General features: G+C 37.1%; 1 protein-coding gene across 1 annotated transcript in view; it reads left to right on the forward strand.

Annotated features, from left to right (window-relative positions):
- LOC126370655 (A disintegrin and metalloproteinase with thrombospondin motifs 7-like) overlaps window positions 1-14,823 on the forward strand; it is a 183,401-nt gene that overhangs the window by 132,045 nt on the left and 36,533 nt on the right. The window contains exons 5-7 of the mRNA XM_050015620.1: window positions 618-1,250; window positions 1,803-1,970; window positions 3,640-3,887. Of these exons, the coding sequence (XP_049871577.1) occupies window positions 618-1,250; window positions 1,803-1,970; window positions 3,640-3,887 (1,049 nt within the window). The remainder of the gene's footprint in view (window positions 1-617; window positions 1,251-1,802; window positions 1,971-3,639; window positions 3,888-14,823) is intronic.

The raw sequence follows: 14,823 nt of genomic DNA on the forward strand, positions 1-14,823 counted from the left end.
TTTGACAAATCCTTTCACTTCCATTTGTCTACCGTTGTCTTGATTACTTTCTCGATGAGGTTGTGTTTGCTGTCACTTTCAATGATGAGTTTACTTTTGATCTGTCTGGAGATGAAGTGGGTTAGATAGGTCCTCTCTTGGTTTGATTAGTTATTGTATAGAAATTCTCTAGAGTTTCAATTGTATGCTGATTCATTTATCTAAAATTAAACAGCAAAATAAATACAAGGAGGAAACACTTGTTTTTACCATATGCTTAACGTAAGCCAAACAAACATAACGCTTCTGTGAAAAAAAAACATGAAATTGATGGCTCTTTTACAATCTGACCCAATTAAAGAGAAACGTAAATATAAACCAACAATCTTTCAATCGCGTGCGTCAACCAACTGCGAACGCAGATCCAATTAATACTATCGCAGACGTAGGAAATAACGACTGGACTCCAGACGTAGAAAGCTAACATATCAGCAACTTTATCGATGATATACGTTTCCCCAAGTAAAACATCTGTCAGTCTCGATTTGCAGAACTAGTCTCCGGTTCAATTTTCGCAGAACAACTTAAACGCATTCCTGATTAAACCTGTTTCTAAACAAATTCCTTTCTCTCAACAGGCGGGCCTATTACGAACAGAATATGGAGAATACTGGATCGAACCTTCCAACCAACTATCCACCGACAGCTCTGCACCACGACCTCACGTCATCTTCAAAAGATCAGCTGTTGACAAAGTCGCAGCGTATCACAGAGCTAAAAGATCAGTCGACAGAACAAATACTAACAATAACCTCAGCAATAGAGAAAGAGAACTACAAAACAGAAGATTACAAAACGAATCAAGAAGAAACAGAACGCTTAAAGAGGCTAGAGATAAAAGACGTAGGGAATACATAGAAGAAAGAAGGAGAAGATTAGAGGCGATGCGACGTAATCCTACCGAATATAGAAGACAGCAAATGAGGCTACGAATGGAACAGAGGAGAGCGCATTCGTTTTCGAAAAGTGTATCGACAAGTAATTCAGTGGAAGGAAGTTATTCTCTGGAGCAACAAAAGCATATTCAGAATAATAGGAATCGAAACAAAATGAGTAACGAGCATGGTCCGAGGAGGATCAGGCCGAGGAGGAGGAGACGAAGACGATCGGCGAAGAACTGCGCGACGAAACAACCGCCGTATCAATGGAGGGATAAGAATTTCATAAGTCAAGAAACGGGAACGCAAAGGAGAAACAACAGAAATAATAAGGTAAGAAATTCTGTAATAAAATTGAGCAGCGTTATTCATTTGATTTTGTCGTCAAACAGTCCTAATTCTGTAATTGCTTTTACCATTCGAAACATCCCACGCTGATTAACTAATCCTTTCACCGCGATGATATTAATTACTTAGCTTGCTAAAACAAAGGATATTAATCAAAAATAAGCAACAAATTCAGATGCAGAATGTAAATTCATAATTATAAAACTAGCCCTTGCTCGACATATATTGATACTATTTATCATATATATTATATACCTATGTATCAACCTGGTTTAATTATTTTAATTTTGACAAAACGTAATTGACACTTACTAAATATTCCAAAGCCATGAAATATCCAAACAGAATTCAAATTGACAACTTAAATACAGCCGCCAGATTATACTGTATCTTACGTCCATGTGTGTAAAACTTGTTTTGTATGTTGTATGCAATAAAGTACTTATATTTGTATTTGTAAATACAAAACTAAAACTTATAAAAAAGTCTTCGTCCCCAGTCTTCGAAGACCAGTCTCATTAAAATCATCCTTTCCAGAACCGCCGAAACCACTACCAGCTATCGGAACCCGGAGAGTCCAGGCGGACACAGAGGTCTGTCAGCAAGCCCCGCCACGTTGAGGTGCTGCTAGTAGCTGACCAGTCCATGTCCGCCTTCCACAACGAGACCAGCTTGGAGACCTACCTGCTCACTATTATGAACATTGTGAGTATTCAAATCAAATTGCACTGTTATTTATTTTTAAACTTTTCAACCATTCTTCAAATGCGATGCTACAGCATGATTTCTCCAATACAATGCAACATAGTTTTCATAAGATGACAAAGCATTGTCATGATGCTTCATGCTTGTATACCCGAAGGGATAGGCGAAGGGAGGGCAAGGGATGGGGGGTGTATAAAATACACACCCACTCCTTGCCAGCAATGTTTAAGTCCCATGTAATATCTTGGAAACCACGTGAATCTTGGAAATCATCTTTGATTCAAACATGAATTCAAACTCATAAAGTCGAATTCAGTGGTTTAAAGCCCGAGCCGGAATTCGAATTCATGATACTACGATGTAAGTCACGAGTTCTCGTATCACGGCTATCACGGATTCCACTTTGGTCCAGGATAGTTTTCATATGAAAGTAATTGTAAAGTCACCCTTACTTTCAATGAACTTTAGGGGAAGTGCTTTGTTTGGCTCTGTAAAAAAATGACAGGGAAAATGAGGTATCAATCAGTAGCGAGTAACAACCCTAGTTGTTCGTTGACAAAACATGTGAAGCATGGTCACTTTAGGACTAAGTGATACCTCGTTTTGACTGAATATCATTTTTCCAAGCGGATAAGCGACTAAGGGCATAAGTGGACTCCTTGAGAAACGGGATAACACTAGGAAGATGATTTTTTTTTTCTAAAATTACTTTATTCATAGTTTATGAATAAAGTAATTATATTTACATCCCTAGCTATGTCATGCATGAAAATACGTAACCAAATCATATCACCAATTAGAGGAGAGGTGGTGGTGTGGTGTCCCTATTCAGAGGTGTAATGTTATGATTTGGAACTGCCAATGCATTCGGTTTCAAGGTCATCTCACAATGTATACTGATCACAATTGATATTGGCACCCGTCCGATAACTTGAGTAATCTACGCGCAACTTAATGGCCCTTTCGACCGAGCACTTAGTGTGCTGTGTTTACATTGCTAAGTAACTTGCCACTCGTGAACTATTCAGGTTTACTGCTGTGCCAAATGTACCAGCTACTATTATCTTCGGTTGAACGGAAATCTATGAAGTTTATCGGTTATGAGGGGTCCCAAGGACTTTTGATTGATGGCACTGTTAAATATCTAGGTAATGAATACTATTAGCAATTGGTGTTGAAGTTAACTAAAATACATACAGGGTGTTCGTGACATCGTAACGATAACTTTGAGCGATGATTCAGACCATGAATCTGAGTAGTTATCAAGTGGAATAAAATTTTCCTTCGCAAAAGTAGGGAACCGAAAATAAGTACCTAATTTAAAAAAATCATTAAATGTTTTATGAATTTTCGGACATGAAATTCCATTTGATGATCTAAATCATCTCCCTCAGTATTTGTTACAGTGTCACTAACACCCTGTATAAGTTGAACGTTCAAATAAGTAGCATTTGCATCTGGGACTTGTCCACAGCAAGCGAGTGTTATTCATAATTATTAGTTATTTATAAAACCAATTGTACTGTAATTTTTTATAATTGTTTACTTCTCTCGTATTACCAGTTTATGACTTTGTGAAACTTGGCCATAATCTTTGATTTTTGTCGTGGCTAAATAACTTTATATTAGTATCACCCTCACAGATTTTACCCGACCCATCTTCCTACAGGTATCATCGCTCTACATGGACCCTTCCATCGGCAACTACATCAAAGTGGTCGTTGTCAAGATCATTCTGCTACAAGACGTCAATGCAGCTGCTCTGGAGGTGACGACCAATGCTGACTCGACCCTGTCTTCCTTCTGTCGCTGGCAACACCAACTGAACCCTGAGGATGACGAAAATCCTCACCACCACGATGTCGCCATCCTAGTCACCAGGCAAGACATCTGCAGCCAGCACGACACTCCTTGTAGGTACGTTTTCTTGCACATTGTTTTTTTTATATTTTAAGTAACCGTCACCCGCCGAGTCAATAACGGTGTCCCTGCACGCGTGCAAAACGTTCAGAAATCAGAAACATTTATTCAACGTAATTTTCATGGATAAACTTTTTGAAGGACAATTTAACATTATTGAATCTACGTCATTTTGCAAAGTGTTATGGCTGAGGACAAGAACTGACAGAAACTGCAACAGCAACATGTCTTTTAAATCAATTTAGGTACACATTACAAGTTAGAGGAACCCATTTAATGCTCGTGCCAGGCATATCTATTTTATCATTCAGGTAATCATTAATCAATCTTATAATTAGCAGTTTTACATATAAAGTAAGCTTCTCATGAGCTTTAAATTAATTTTCTGGCATTTTTTAAAATATTATATGATAGTGTATTGTAAAAACATCGCTTCTCTGTGAATACTCAGTCCATCGTCTTATGTTTGAGATTTCGGCGGCCCGCTCCGCGCCCCGCGCCGCTTGACGCCCCGCGCGTCCTTAAACGAGGCCTAAGGGTCGTATCTCACTGTACAAAATATATATATGCAATGTGACGTAGCGTTTAAGCAACTGCCTATATTTTGTTGGTTAAATCTTCAAGTTAGGTAAGCGAACCCTGAGGAAAACAGGATAACGATAGAGGTGTTGAAATGGAGTAAGTTGTCTTTGTCTATCGACTTTTTGGCGGGAACGGGAACGGGACGGTTGCTTTCTACATTGAATAATCTAAATAATTAATACGAAGTGGTGTTTTATGGTTAATGATCGCTTTAAGTTAGTCGGAAAGCATTCGCTACAGTGTTATTATATCGGAATATTCAATAAACAAAGTGTACCTATCTATTGTCGCTTCGTGCCAACAAGCCACTTCATAACTCGAAAGTCCATGCGGACTTTTGAGTTAATTCGTTTGGGGTTCGGAGTAGGAGTCTGCTTCGAGGGTGGGGGCTTTGGTTTCATCCTCATTCATCGTCATCATCTTTCATCATTTCATTAATCATCATCAAGGAAAAAAATACATAAGACATGGCTGTATGGGCATAGTTCCCTTTGCCTTACCCTTCGGGGAAAACCAAAACAAAAAAAATGTCTATAGACTGTGCTATATGTGACTGCGGGCTGGACGTTGCCGATATTAACCACATATTTCTTGCTTGTCCTATAAATAACACTAATTTTTTATATCGTAATTTACTTTCTATAAATATTCCTTTACCTACTAGTATTCCTATCTTTCTTTCATATAATAACTTTGATATATATAAATTCTTATCCATATTTATCTGTGTTAATGATATAAAATTATAATCAATCAATCAATTATACTTTATTGCACAACAACATAAAGGACATTAACATACAAATAAAACATAAGCACAATAGGCGGCCTTATTGCTAAACAGCAATTTCTGCCAGGCAACCTTGGAGTGAAAGAAGATTAATCATTGAAGCACGGGCTGGTGCAATAAACATATAATGATACCAACATAACAAAAAAAAAGAATAATAAATAATATATACTTATCTAAAGAAATAATATAAATATATATATAATCCTATCCTATATATCCCTATCCTCTGATCCTTTGATCCTTCTTCCGAAATTCCTGTTTCATTAAATTCCTTTTATTTTTATGAAATGTTTCCTCGTTTTGTCGATGGCAAATACGCAAACCGCGTCATGCCAAAAAAAATGTCTTTGCCTATCAATTTACTTCTCAGGAAAAGTTATACTTAGTTACACGTTATTTATATTCTAGTATCTAGCAACTCGGTCGCTACCCTCGCAACTCTATTTCTGTCTCGGTTACTCACCAGCACTCTGTTTACCCAGACGTCCCTGCCAATGACCTTGCTTCAAAAAACCGCCAGACATCCACTTTTCTTCCATTAGCTTATACACTACATATCAAACGTATCCGTAATTTGTTTCAGTATAAAAAGTTCCCAAGAAAAGCTAGGGAATGTATAGGATGAAATATTGATGGTGTTATGTAAGCTATCTCACTAGGTCGATCTTTCATGACGTTCGGAGTACTAGAATAGACTACTTATGATGTTAGTTTTTATAATATTTGCGTAATATTATTATACTCGGTTTAAAGAGACAAACAACGATTGATCGCTCAGTTGCGAAAGCTTGTCGATGATACTAATATCTATATCCTTTAATAATACGTCTTAAGTCTTAACCCTCTCTCTTCTCTGTGAAGCATTCTCCATCCTTGTCTATAAAAAGACAATTCTTTGACTTCCTTATAAGACACGACGTTTGGCTTCTCTTTCATTTGTTCCATGTAAGCTCTTCTTGGTCTTCCCCTTCCTCTCTTTCCTTCTATTATCCTTCTGTGATTCTTTAACGATATGTCTTAACTCTCTAACTCTCGACAAATGCACAACACAACATAGCATCACATGTATCCCCAACGGAGTAGACACAGGTGTATAGTATTGTTAGATACAAAAGATTCGACCGACCTAATTTCGACTATACATCACTATTCTAATGAACGGCATAACACTAGTTTACGTACTTTGACAGAACTCTTACCGCGCATTAATACTATGTGGACTAAAAATATATAAATAAATATAACACATGACTTGGCTGTATGGGCTATGATCCCTTTGCCTGTCCTACGGACAAAATAACCAAAAAAAAAAATAATACTATGTGGGACTTTCCAATCGGCGTTCCCCAAAAACACGATAGATGGCGTTTTTAAGTATTTCTTCGTTTACTAAACTTCCTAATTTCATGGATAACAGACATATGCATCTTTTATCTTTGTTTTTGGGTATAAATGATGACCCTTTTTATTACACCAAGGTACAATTACAACTTCCACCCATGATTATTCTGATCAAAATAAAGAGAAGCAATATAGGTAGCAACATCATTGTATATATAATGGTCGAAATATTAAGCAACAATTAGTTTTATAATGCTTTTGCCATTACATTACATTTTTGAATAATTATGTACCCCAGCAATGAGAAAATTGGTAATTATCACGTTAAAAGTGAACAGCTCCATCTATTGTGTGTTTGGGGAACGTCGATTGGAAAGTCCATCATTGTAAAATGTAATCTTATTAAAATATATAGTATGTATATATATACAATACACCCACTACTCGTCAAAATACTCCAAAAACCAAAACGCCAAATAGGTACTTCTCGATAGAAATAAGACTTTACTATCAATATTCATTACAAAATTACTAGTTTGTATAATTTTGCTACACACTACATCTGTGTAAACTAAGTCGTCCCATATCTTACCGTCTGTATCCAGGTGTAATACAGCTAATAGCTTCCAAATTTTTAACACAGATTCCTGAAGTGACGTCATCCAATGTATATTTTCCTCTGGGTATCCCTAAACTGTTTGAATTTACAACTGTTTGAAATTCGAATGTACAAGAGTGAAAATGTAGCAAAAACCAAACGTCAGATGTGACTAATATCGTACGTTGAACTGGCAAATGTACGTGATAATTCAGCCATTTTGAAAAAATGAAGAATACTTGCCAAGCTGCCAGTCTCAATGAGTATGAATAATAATAAAAATTAATGGTAAATGAAATCGCACAATTATTTTAAACGAATAAAAAGCAAATAGAAATCGAATTATAATTCAAAATTTGAATGTTTTTTTGAAATCAAAAATAAATAAAAGAAGCTCAGCTATTTTTTGAATTTCTCTCAAAACGAACACACAATAAAACGTACCTATTTATAACAATTGATTTATTTTGTTTTTAACTTGTTTTTCCCTTAAGTAATGGCAAAGTCGTACAGCCAAGTATAATTAACTAGTAAATACATTTTGATTTAACTTTCACTAGTAGCAAATGACATATTTTCTATAAGGATTTTTTCTCCAAACAAAAGACGATGATACATTTTCGACGAAACAAAAAGACAATCCTTTGATTTATACAGGTTTACCTGTATGTAAATTGTTACAACACAATGTCGAAACAAAGGACTTCGTATGCATAAGCTCCAGCAAATAAGCATGTAGTGTATTTAATTATTAATGAACATTAAGCAAACTTGAACATTCGAAAACAATAAAATAGCCATTTGGGCAACAATAATCGTCAAGCTCTGTACAAACTTACGGCTGTTACAGAATTGTATTTGAACTGCAAATAAGTTGCGAAGCTTTTTCAAGGATGCCGTTTTTGAGTGGTTGACATAACTGTATACGTATACCTACCTATCTATACGTGTAACCTCCTGATATAGGTACTGATATGTGGGCTACATCAGTAGGTTACACATATATGTAGGTAGGTAGGGTAGGCCACAGGGTAGGATATTAAGTTGATTATCTTCGGAAGACACATAAAGCTGTTGGTCCCGGTCGCTACTTACTGATGTAAGTAGTCGTTACATGAGCTATGTCAGGGACCTTTGGCGGCTCAATAGTAACCCTGACACCAGGGTTGATGGGGTTGGTTATCCACCTCACAACCCACACGATAGAAGAAGTAGGGTTAGGAACCGCTTTTAGTTCAACAATAGGTGATTGATTACTTAGCGTATAATATGAATTGGTTAAGGCAATTTATCGCATAACCGCATAAATAATAGGGTTGGTCATTTATCGCGCGATACGCGAGTGTATTTTACAGATGTGTATAGCACTTTAAGTGAGAGTGTTAGTTGCATAATGTTTAGTCTATCTAAACATGTAAAGGTGTGTGCCGACAATCACCAGAACGCTAAAGGCAGTTTGCTCTCATCGGCGGCGCGGCGTCTGCGCACGCTATGTGGCGAAATTTACGCATGATGTGCAGTGGACAAGTTCTTCACCACGAAATTTGAAAAGTCCCGCTGGTTATCTTTGTATGAATCCCCGCGGAGTATGAAGCATACTCCAGCTTATTAATATCATATTACTAAAGTCAAGGCTGTATGGTCCTCAGATCGTTGCCTGCCTTATATAAGGTGAATTTAAACAACAACAACAGTTTATCGTATTCGATGTAAGCCAAAGATGGAGGTTCTTCCGTATCGTCCGCGCTGTCAGCTTTCAGCTTACGACATCATTACTAGGGGGAGAAGCAATTCATCGAAACAAGCAATATTGCAATTTGACAGTTGTTTGCATTGTGGACTTGCTTCGATGTGGTCTTTTATCCCCCTAGATGTCTTAAATCGTTCGCATATAATTTAAAAAAATATCGAGTCCCAATTTTCCTGTGTAAGAGAACTTGGCTGGTTTACAATGCGCTTTAAACATGCTTGGTTTATCTCGGGGTATTTCTCGCGGATTATGGCGAGTCTAAACACGGCTTACCACATCAGCCCTCATAGTGCTTATTGCAACTTTGTACTTGCTGCCGGAGAGTATAGAATTTTAGTTACCAATTGTTAATTTGAAATCTCGAATGCCATCTAGTGACATTACGCGGCGAATTTTTCAAGTGACGTCATCAAGGTTTTTCAAATTAAGAAACCAAAAATCGAGCTTATCTGTTCTGTAACAGAAATTACGTATAAAAGTATAAAACAAAGTCGCTTTTTCTGTCCCTATATCCCTATGTACGCTTAAATCTTTAAAACTACGCAACGGATTTTGATGCGGTTTTTTTAATAGATAGAAGAAGGTTTATTTATGTATAAAAACATCCATTAAATAGTGGAGAAATACTGTTATTTTTGAGGTTTTTAATGTGATGTCGTAAATAAAATCCTATTTTCCTCACCATTGCACCCGAGCGATGCCAAGGCAGGTCGCTAATTCCATATAAAACTGAAAAATCTGACAGCGTGTGAGATGCGGTAGAATTTTGGTCAGCTTAAATATTACCTACCAACTTGGGAATCTCTAGACTTTTCCAACAGACTCAGAAGGCTATTAAAATGACCATTGTACTTATTTTCAATAAATACTTAGTGTTAAAAAATTCCGATGTGTGTACATACACTAACTAAAGTAATAGATTACATTACATTACACACATTATCACATGAAAATTACATTATCATCGCTAAAAACCTTGCAAAAAATATAGTTTACATTTTACATTGCACTAAAATTAACGTTCTGCATATATCACGCGAAAATCTTTTCTATTTCTCTCACAGTTTTAAATTTAAAATTCACATGGCAACCCCAGGAATGAGTAAGCAAACGTTCAGCGTTCAATGTTTATAGTTTTTAAATCTTTCCATTAGACGATGCAGGTTATTGCGATAGCGTGCGATTTAAGTTTCAACAAGATATCGAACGGTTTGAGGATAACCAGAAGCGTTATGTAATGTGTACAGGTTGTGGTGACTAGGCGAATGTTCGTAGCAAAGAAACACAGACAGACAGCCGAAGAATACTTTTATCTAAATTCAAATTCAAATATACTTTATACATTAAAACATATTCACAAAGGAAAACCAGTTCAAATGCATTTCTCGGGAATGTGCATTTCTGAGCACGTGAATCATTTAAGATCCAAACAATCATTGGTTAAAAAACGCAACTGTAAAAAGTAAAATTAATATTATATTTTACGTAAACATTCATATGCCATTCGATTACCAAGTCGGAGCACATAATGACTTTCTAAAATTAACAATATAAAACAAGTCAATTAAAAATTAAAGACCAAAGAAAGTAGGTCTAATTAGTAATTTTCTTTCAAGGAAATGTCAATCAGAACCAGTGACTGATTTATTTCACTCGTTTTGACCAATGACATGTATGCTACAATTATAATTACTGGCGCAATTTTAGCCTAGAGCTTTCAGCGCTCTCCATTTCACCAGCAAAATAGTGAACATCCGCGACAAATCTGACATAATACTCACATTTTTTTCTTCCATCGTGTGGGTTGAAAGGTGAATTACCAACCTCATCAACCCTGATCAATAATCATATTAAAAATACATTAATAAAATCCTGACGTAAAGTCTACATCTTACAACCAACATAGCACCATGTATCTTCGGAGGGTAGGCAGAGGTACTAATATGCACCTCCTTACCTTTTGTTAAGTCCCGTGTAATAGGAGGCGAGCCTGTTGCCAGAAATCCGGACAATCGCATGATATCGCTGATTATCTTCCCGGCCAAGTAGTTAATGCCATCTGCGGCAAATCTACAATAAGTCACGTCAAAAAAAGCTCATTATCTTGAAAATTCAATATCAAATTAAAAAATATCTTTATTCAGTTGGTAACATAGTTACACTTTGAATCGTCAATTTTTACATAACGAACGTCTCATCCGCCTAAAACTACTGCAGCTTCTCACAACCTATATAGCCGGGGAAAAGAAGCTGCAAGAAAAACCTCGGCACAGGGCCCTAGACATTCTTTAAAAAAATAAAAATAAACATAAAATATTGGTATACAATTGAGTAATTTAGCTGCCTAATATCAGTTCTCAGACAGTTAAAACCATACTGCGAACCATCGTAATCTAAAACCATCGCTTCATACCTACTTATCTCCTGATTACTTGTATCATTTGCCAACCCGGATAGAGATTATGAGCATGAGCGTTTATACATCTGGGGGGTTAAAATGGCCGCATCGAAGCAATTCATCTAAGAAAGCAATATTGCAATTTGACATTTGCGCATATAAAAGTAAGTGCGCAATACAAACAAATATCAAAAAGGAATATTGCTTTCTTAGATGAATTGCTTCGATGTGACTATTTTAAACCGCCTACTTTTAAACAGAACGACCATTTCAATACAATAAGTGATTATATTTCAATAATATAACATTTTACGATCGCCTCAAAAAAAAAAAAAGAAATGAAAGATCTACCTAATTCTTACCGCGCATTATCTACTTTAAGTAGGTACGTAAGCTAGTGTTGTAACGTTCATTAGCATAGTGATGTATCAGTCGATATTAGGTCGATCGATTATTTTCTATCTTACAGTACCTATGTAAAACTACCGGGTAAGGGGCCTCAACGCTCCCCATTTTGCGGCCAAGAAATTAATGCCTTTTGCACCAAATCTAAAATAAAAATCAAAAAACTGACTTCAAATGTCAAATAAAAAGTATGAAATGAAATTTGACAGACGTGTTTAGAATCTCAAATAGACTAAAATTATACGAATTATTACATGCATACGGATCAAGTTGACAATCTCCTTCTTTTTTAAGTCGGTTAAAAAGGCTATAAGTACTCTCACCACATTCAGAAATCATTTCACATTTCAACACCGTCCCTACTATAATATTATGCAGTCGGCTTTTTACTTGACACTCGTTTACAATCGATATTCATGTTTGGTTTCATTCGTAAGCAACACACGTACTACCCTTCAGAACCAGTAATGAATGCAATAAGGAAGCCTGTCGAACAACGGTACAAGCTATGTAGGAGGTCCCAATGTTTGGACGTTACCAAACGCACTGAAATGCCTTCAATTACAGCCTCCGTGGTCTAGTAGTCGATCCCGACGACCCGATTACTCTAGCCATAGAGGCAGCCAATCAGCTCGCGACACCAAACACTTCAGGGCTCCGATACCAACCCCACCGGCGTGGTCGACGATTTCCCTCATTCAGCGCTTATCGCTATCGACCCACTAGGGTCGATTAATTCTTTCAAATATTTTTCCTCTCAGACGACGCCCTGTGCCGAGGTTCGCGCCCAACTGGGCACCCTCAGGCCTGTTGTCTTAAACGTTGTATCGGGTGAGAGCCTTCAACGCTCCCCATTTGTCCGGCCAAGTAGTTAATGCCATCTGCGGCAAATTTACAAATCTACAATAAGTCACGTCAAAAAAAAAAGGTCTAGTAGTCAGAGCGTTAGGCTTACGATCTAGAGGTCCGGGTTCGATTCCCGGTTGTGGAAATCACTTTGTGAGACTGTCGTTTGTTTGGTAGACTTTACAGGCTTGAATCAGCAGACACGATAAGCCGTTGGTCCCGGTAACTAAGTACTTACTGATGTAAGTAAGTAATCGTTACATGAGTCATGTCAGGGGCTGAAGTTGGTAATCCATCTAACAACCAACACGATAGAAGAAGAAGAAGCCTATATTGCTATCGGCTCACTCCGGGCCGCTTCTCTCAGTTAAGCCGAGGTTCGCACCCACTTTGGCACCCTTAGGTTTATACCCCATTTGTCTGGCAAAGGCTGAGGAGCTCGGTGGCGCAGCGGTAAACGCGCTCGGGCTGCGATTGTTGAAGTTAAGCAACTTTCGCAAAGGCCGGTCATAGGATGGGTGACCACAAAAAAAAAAAAAGTTTTCATCTCGAGCTCCTCCGTGCTTCGGAAGGCACGTTAAACCGTTGGTCCCGGCTGCATTAGCAGTCGTTAATAACCATCAATCCGCACTGGGCCCGCGTGATGGTTTAAGGCCCGATCTTCCTTTCCTATCCATCCATAGGGAAGGCCCGTGCCCCAGCAGTGGGGAAATTAATGGGCTGATGATGATGATGATGTCTGGCAAAGTACCAAACCATATACATATACCAAATTTTTCTTTTTATAATGCTATATGTAAAAGTTTAATATGTATTGCTGCATGTGTACCTAAACAAATAAATAATAAATAAGTAGTGAATGCCGAACAATTGTCTTTTGTAGCCGAAATGCAGCCATTATGAATTCACCCCTGCAACTGTGCAATCAATATCTATACGTGCAATCGAGTGTTCTTGGAAGCAATCGGCTGTAACGGTGTCATAGCCTGCGCGTACGCACCGACAAAAAACACACACCATCAATATGTAAACACGTTTATAAACGTCCACAATAAATGTAAACGAAACGCGACCTTCTTTTTTTTTATTTTAACAGTATAATAATTTGTTGTGTAATTTGGTATAACTGTCCCGCAGTGGACAAAATTGCGAATCGAGTTTTTTTGGAGAGGATTTTTAAACGAAGAAACAATCGTTTCGATAATTGTGTTACAAGGTTTTATTAATAGCACCTCTGTGATAATTTTATTGCTTAACAGTGTATTGAATGACCGACAACTATTACACACACTAACCTCCTTAGTCAATAAAATGTCATAAAGAGTCATATTACCAAATGAAGAAAAATTGTACTTTTTTGGAATAAATAAAAAAAAATAAAGATTTTTAAAACCAAGATCAGTCTCATGGTTTCTCATTGACGCTTTGTTAACCGCGGAAGCAAGAAGAAGAGGAAAAAATGTATCCTCCCTTGGTATCCTCTAACCAAAGATTTTTTTTCGGCCAAATTTAATTTGAACTGGCAAAGCAACATAGCCATACAGCCTAGTCAAAGGGGATTTTTTTCAGATCGAATATCGCAAGCAAAAAAATGTTCTGTGATGATTTTTATTGAAAACTGACAATGATAAAAAAACAATAGAATGTAATAAAAATGACTTATAAAAAAACTTAATAGGACCAAGGAGGCCGTCGTTAGCACCCACTTTGAGAACATTCTGGGTAACTGCACATCATCGATCGCGTCCGCAAACGCAACACTGTCGGTATAATACAGAACAAAAATTAATTCGGCTCATTATTTTTAACGAGCCCTTTTGTCTCGCCGCGCTGATACGCAGAACTCAGTTCAATTATTGCAGTTACAAGAAAGATTAAGATAACATACGGCTGGAGAGATATTGGCTATCCCAGATACTGGGACACAAAATCATTTGCCGTTGCTAAAGTAATTCGTGGAGAACCCAAGAAGTAATTCGTGGCGTTAACATACACACACACATTTACATCATACCTTTCTTATTTTATCAATCAATATTTATATTTCAAGCGCTTCTTTTGTTAACATAAGGTCTAGCCACAGCAAAACGCTATTCAAACGCTACTCAAACGAAGGAAAATCTTTACAGCACCATCTATTGTTTTTGAGGAACATAGCATAAAAGTAGAAAGTAAAGAGTAATCTGAAAAGCAATATTGCAATTTGACATTTACTCAATG

Source organism: Pectinophora gossypiella, chromosome 11, assembly GCF_024362695.1.
Source record: "Pectinophora gossypiella chromosome 11, ilPecGoss1.1, whole genome shotgun sequence".
NCBI classification, from domain to species: domain Eukaryota; kingdom Metazoa; phylum Arthropoda; class Insecta; order Lepidoptera; family Gelechiidae; genus Pectinophora; species Pectinophora gossypiella.